At 30.6% G+C, this 7021-nt stretch overlaps 1 protein-coding gene across 1 annotated transcript; it reads left to right on the top strand.

Moving 5' to 3' along the window:
• The first annotated feature begins 6045 nt into the window (after positions 1 to 6045).
• Positions 6046 to 6555, top strand: LOC137809857 (precursor of CEP7-like). Its single transcript, XM_068610921.1, has 2 exons — positions 6046 to 6312; positions 6508 to 6555. The coding sequence occupies exons 1-2, from the start codon at positions 6046 to 6048 to the stop codon at positions 6553 to 6555; spliced, it is 315 nt and encodes a 104-aa protein (XP_068467022.1).
• Positions 6556 to 7021: the final 466 nt, after the last annotated feature.

Below are 7021 nucleotides of genomic sequence, written 5' to 3' on the forward strand. Positions count from 1 at the left end.
AACGCTCATTGCTAAACGGAAACCCTACACTGGCCTCACTCAGAGCCACCATTATGTTCCTGTTCCTTCAGAAGATCAACTTACAGTAACTGAGGCACTAATTGCACAGAATTACGAATTTGCTGATGTTGATTGTGGAGGTTCAGGTGCAGACTATGCAAATTCCTCTCGACCCACTACTCCAGGAAAATAGTTCTGGTGTGTTGTTGGTCACAAAAAGGTTGAAGGAAAGGATAATAAAGACATAAAAGTGACGCGCATATTTGTTCTTGGTCCACATTTAATGTTTCTGTGGCCGAAGGATCATTTGAAAACGATTTAATACCCACAAACCCAGGTCGCAGTCCTGATGTTGACCATGTTAAAGCAAAACTCATAATTAATTAGTATTACAATCTATTGACTTTTGGATATTTTATTAGATTTTTTATAAGATTTAGTTTGATTTAATATTATTTTTAATATAATATAGATATATTATTTATTTTTGTTTAAAAAAAATTAATATTTTACAAATATAATCAATAATTAAAAATTAAATTGTGTCACAATTTATATATATATATATATATATTGTTTATCACAAACAAACAAAATTGTTTTAAAGATAATTTGTGGAGGTGAAAATCTTTGAACTCTCAAATTTGAATGAAGTTAGGATAACAAAAAGCATTACAAAATTATATGATAAAACGTGTTGTTGTTATGAATATAGTAGATTTAAATTTGCTACAAAATTGAAGGATAGAAAGTGTTAATTATTTGTTAAGAATATTATACCAGAATTAAAGATAGAGAAACATGGGGTAAAAAGGTGATAATGTAATGAAAATTGTTAATAAAGATAAATTACAAAACTCTCCCAACATGTATAATAAGAGAAGTGTTTTACTATTTTAAGTTTAACAGTACAAGAAAATTATGAAATAGAATTCAATTTTTAGATACCAAAAATAATTAATTGTTATAGTGACTAAATTAGAGACCATTCTAGAGACTAAAAAAACTTTGGTTTTTAAATTAGTTTCTATTATTGTTAAATGGTTTCTAAATTGATGTTTAATTAGCAATCAAGGTTTTTGCTACCAATTATTTAGATTTAAAAAAAAAGTTAATGTCGTCCGTTGGCAATGACCCATTCTAGTAGTTTCTTTATTGCAAGTGCTCTCGTGGTCTAAAGTTTCGACTAGAGATGAAAATCAATTTCACGTTATAGTGCAGGTCGAAAAACATATTTAACCATATAAAATGATATTGTTATGTAAATCGACTAATGACTTTTATTGTTTTTATTGAAAATAGTTGGATAATAAGGTCGACATGCTCTCAGATGGCTTCCATGTCATTGCCTACAACAACCAAGGGAACGTCGCCATCATTACCAGTGAGGTAGGTAACATCAACAATTTCTTGTTATCTAACACGTTTTCAATAAAAAGTTGTTTTGTCATTGTGTATTAACCGCAATATAATATTCATCACAAAATATCATATTTCTTAAGATGAGACAATTAAGTAAAGATGATGTAATAAGATAACAATCACATCTCAATAAAATTAAAGGATAATAATAAAAGTTTAGATACTCAATAGATATTTTTTTAATAAAAAATCAATTAAAAGTACTAAGTAACCAAAAATGTGAGATACATATAGTGGTATATATCTTCGTGCTAATAGTGAATGAAAAAAAAAAGAAACTAAGACAAGTGACACTATAAGAAAAATCATTAAACAGTAACTAATTTGAAGATAAAAAATAATTAGTTATTATATTGACTAAGTTAGGTATTATGTTATAAACGAAAAAAAAAATATTGGTATCTAAAATAGTTTTTATTATTAATACAATTTTATAAAGTTGTTTCTAAATTTGTATCTAGCATTTTCTACCAATGTTTTAGCTACTAATTACTTTATATTCTAAAATAATCTTTAATTATAAATTAGTGATTAATTTAGAATATAAAATAGTTAGTAGCTAATATTAGATACTAATTTTTTTATATATAAAAAGCTTTCATGTTAGGCATCACTATACTACTTGACATCTCAGCTAGACTAACATCTCAAGTAACAACAATCATTTGTCATCACATGAAAAAAGTATTATTAAAAAAAAGAAAAAGAAAGAAAATACAAAAATATGGGGGACTAGACCAAAACCCATATGTTAACAAAAACGATACATAGGTAGACTATACCTATTAATAAAGAATTCTAAGAACATACTAGATGGAAGCTTGTTATACCAATGAAAAGATTCTATATGAACAAATCCTAAATTAGCCAACTTATCAGCACACGCATTCCCTTCACGAGAAAAATATGAGTAACCTTAAACCTGATTTTTTCACAGTAATTAAGACAAGTATTTCATCGATTACGAAGCATCCAAGGAACATTTGTCCTAGTTGTAAACGCAACACAAACCAAGGCAGAGTCACATTCCAGCCAGACATTAGTAAGTCCCAACTTTTGAGCTTCCTCCAAAGCATATATAACTTCATAAAATTCAGCAACCAAAGCAGGTTGAACGTTAAGAAACGCAGAGAAAACTCCAATAAACTCCCTCATACTCCTACGAAAAATATCTCCACAAGTGGTAAGACCTGGATAACCCCTAACAGCCCCATCAACTTTAATTTTAACCTAGCCTGGTGAAGGAAACTCCCATGTAACAGAAAGAGGACGAAGAACTTTACCAGTACGGGTATTAATACTAAAAAACTTAATCCCACTGGAATCTATCATATCATTCTTCATTGAAGATTTAGACGAATTTCCCACTAGACAAGTTAAATCTTTAATAACTGAAATAGCCCTAGAAACTTCAATCTTATCCTGAAAATGAGCATAATTTCTCATACGCCATAGCATCCAAATAGAAAAAGTTATCACAACAAGCTTAATCAATTTAACCAAAGGACTACCATCACTCTTAATAAAAGAAAGAAGATCATCCTTATTAGAGAAATGAGAAGTAGGAAAAATCTGTTGAACCCAACTCCAAATATACAGAGCATTAGGTCATTCAAAAAATAAATGATGAATAGATTCCTCATGCTTTTCACAAAACGTACACATGGAACAAATATGGAGACCTTTATTTTAAATATGTTGATCTGTAGGAAGTCGCCCATGAAAAACTTTTCAAATGATAAGAGTTTTGGAAGGTGGGATATCTGAAGACCAAATAAATTTACCCCAACCACAGGGAACTCCTGGTTCCAAGAAAAAAGTCATAGCCGATTTAAGAGTGAACCGAACACACTCATCTAGAATCCAATTAGGAATATCCTGATCTGCCTTAACCATTATATGACTAAAAAGATGAGGCATCATCCGTAAAGACAACGGAATATTCCAATCACGACCTGTCCAAAACTAATAAACTGTATCTGGAATGCTAATACCATTAGATAACCCTGCAATATGTGCTAAAGAAGTAGTATAACACCATTTATCATTCCAGAAATTAATAAAAGTACATGTAATAACAGTCCAAAAAGTATAATCAAGTATAGTAGAATAAAACTACTTAATCTCAGACTAAAGAGATGAGGATCTATAAACCTTTTTAAATCGTATTAGATACCAATTTAAAAACTAATTTAGATATCAATAGTTATTTAATTTATAGAATTATTTTTAATTTCTTAATTGTTTAATGATTTTTATTATAATATGATTCAATAAATAAGTTTAACATACTTAGGGGATGTGCTACTCAATCTAGCCACCAAGCTCAAGGGCTGATTGTGTACGGTAATGCATCCCCTCATGTTTTGTCTTGCTTGTCATAAAAAAAAAGTTTAACAAACTTACCATTAATAAATTATTTTAGATTTTAAATAATATTTTATTTAATATCTCACTTTTCAGTTTTAAACAGATTATTTTATTATTTTTATTGAAATATAATCTCCAAGATATGACTAAATCTGTACTATATTTTAAGATAATATATATATATATATATGATTTACTAGTTTCTTATAGAAAATTTTACTCGAATAATAATTAAGTTTATACTTCTTCTGATTTTGTACCTCTAGTTTAATTTCTTTTTACAAAATAATAATAACTATAAATTTAAAGATTTTTTTTATTGAGAAGTTAAAAACACGCTGGTCTACATTTTTTTTATGTCTTCACGTATTATTTTTAAAGTTTATTTTTTAATTTTTAACTAACATCTTTGAATATTGGTTAAAAAGATATATCTGAAAATAGTGATTAATAAAAATGCAAAAAAATAATTGGTGTAAAATTAAGTAGGGGGTATTATGGTAACTTGAGCAGCCGCAAATATGAAAGAGTGGATCCTAGTAGCCTATGGTGTAAGCTAGATTCCTTGTTGATTGGTTTAAATATTTGTTGTTTCCGATGGCTTTTGTTTTTTGAGGATGTTCTGATAGCTTAATTTATTGCCCAGTTCTTAATAACACAACACCATGCTAACTTTAAAAAAGGGCGGCTATGTTTCCAAGGACAAAAGGAATCGAAAGAAGGACAGTTGCAGAGCCAAGCTTCGCACCATGCATGTGCACCTCTCATCTTTTCACACTCTCACCATAGCTGCTACGCAACTTGCATCACAAACCTTCCTTTCTGGTTGTATTTAACTGCAGATTCTGCTGTCCATATATTCATTTTCTATTTCATTTTTAACTTTAAACACAAACCAGGCCACAGAGAACAAACAAACACATCTTCTCTGTACACTGCCAGAGACTAATCTATAATCTAATTAAAGAATTTTTCTGTTCAATTTTCTAAGTGTAATTAAACTCTCAAAATCTTTGTAAACTTTTCTTTTCATGTATTAAATATCATTATCAATGTTGTGTAACATGATCAACATAACTTTGTCTCTTAAATTAATAAGGATTCAGTGTTTAAATCTGCACGTAATAAAATAAATATCTGCTAAAAAAAATAAATGCCATGTATTTCAGACAATTAGTCATTGGTTGGAGGGATGCACTTGCTTTAACAAAAAAAAAGAACACTAATCATAAAGCTAAATATATTTTATGTGCCTATAAAGAAAGAGAGAGATATCTATTTTTGATCCATCTATAGTGTTTAATGTATCATAAATGCACTACTGATACACATAGACTCAAACTTGCTGGAATTTCACCCTGAAGGGTCCAGAATGCAAAATAGGTAGAGCAAAATATATACTGTAGAACCAAATCTAGCTTATCTAGATACGTATGTTTCTTCTGATCTTGAAATATATGAACCACTAGGCAATTAATCACTTACAGTAAACGCAAACGTAAAGAATGGTGTATATTTATTATTCTTCATATATTATCTGGCTATTCTATAGTGTTTGCACAAATAATGGTCCTGCATATGCTTTTTTTGTTAAAATGTTTTCTCTCCATTAAACATGTTATCAACCTTATAGTAACAAAATCCCTTCCACTTCTTCCTGCCAGCAGAGAAAAGAAACACAACCAAATGAAATTTAAATTCTAAACTTGAACTTATTTCTCATCTTACCTTTGCAATGGTGTACTTAATTATCTTTTACTCTTTACTCTTTTTAAACGTTAAAAGTTGTAAAAGTTGCATTAAAAGAAAAAAATTATTAATAAATAAACTTCAACCCTATAAATTTTTTGACTTATAAAATAAAAAATTTCACTTATTTATAAATTATGAAATGGATTAATCACTACTAATTTCCAACAACAAAAACTTGTGGCCATAACTTCATTGCTTTCACCCAACTACCAAGTTTGTTTACTTTATGATGCCTTTCTTTTCGTTGTATTCCCCATAGAATATTATTTATTTAGGCTTGAAGTCACGAATATCAATGGCAATGGAATCTTCCCTAGTTTGATTCCTGGCTCTTCATTTTTTTTTTAGTCTTTCCCTAAGTGTTTGGAGCACATGCTTCCCCTCCCCTTTTCATGGTCTATAAATAAGCACCACTGAAGTAGTGTTCATTCATATATAAACTCCTTCCATTTCTTCTCTTTAAGCAAGCACCTCCTTCTTTACTTTAACCTGAGTTTAGCCATGGCAGATTTGACTCGCACTACTTATTACTTGCTTGTTGTACTACTGTTCCTATCATATGAACTACTTTGCATAGAAGGAAGGGGTTTGAAAGCAACCACAACCACTACGTCACCAAAATCTGTCTCCGCCGTCAAGGCAACGAGCACTGCAACTAACACTACAAAAGGTGTTGTTGCAAAGCCAAACCAGTTGGAGAGTTTCGCTAAGAGTTTGAATGGCTATGTTGAAGCTTTTCGACCCACTACTCCCGGCCATAGCCCTGGTGTTGGTCACTCTATTAACAACTAACGAATAAGTAACATGCAAATGCAACAGATTACAAGTGCTCTTATATATGTTCCTATCCTTGTAATGTTATTTCATTTCAATGTTAGTGTTAGGTAGGCATATTCTGTGGTGGCACCAATCCATATACCTTCTAAGTTTAGTTTCTTATTATGCATGTTTGTATTAATGCAGCTTGTTATAAGCTTTCTCCATGCAGCCACCGGAGATTATCCAAATTGATAATAAAGTTCTACAAAAATATCACCTTTCTCTATTATTTTTTCCCTTTCAGCAAATAATAAACTTCATCTTACTACGGTTGCACAATTTATATTTGTTCTTGAACGGGTATTGGGGCCTAGAGAACGACTACCTTGTTCCTCCTTTCGATCGGTCGTCACTCTCAGCTTCCTGCTTCACCTTCTTCCTCTCTGTTGTTTGGTAGCATAGACTAGATGATATCTGCAGAAGACACTCCGACGATCAAGTCAGTCAGGATGTCGGCACTCGGTTGTCAGAGTACTGTAAGTAAATAATGACGTATCTGATTCTTGGAATCTGCGCTATTTATATTACCTTAATGGATTTTCGTTAATGGGTTGGATTAGGAGGTTGGTTCTCATTTAAGGTTGTGTTAAACAATTCTTAATTATGGATTAACTCTGCCGACTTGATCAACTCATAATTCGTCATCATAGATCGATCA

Source organism: Phaseolus vulgaris, chromosome 2 (assembly GCF_000499845.2).
Source record: "Phaseolus vulgaris cultivar G19833 chromosome 2, P. vulgaris v2.0, whole genome shotgun sequence".
Classification (NCBI taxonomy): Eukaryota; Viridiplantae; Streptophyta; class Magnoliopsida; order Fabales; family Fabaceae; genus Phaseolus; species Phaseolus vulgaris.

Coding starts and splice junctions, on each gene's coding strand:
- LOC137809857 (XM_068610921.1), top strand. CDS start 6,046: ATGGCAGATTTGACTCGCACTACTTATTACTTGCTTGTTGTACTACTG. Junction 6,313..6,507: donor CTCCCGGCCATAGCCCTGGT/GTTGGTCACTCT, acceptor GTATTAATGCAG/CTTGTTATAAGCTTTCTCCA.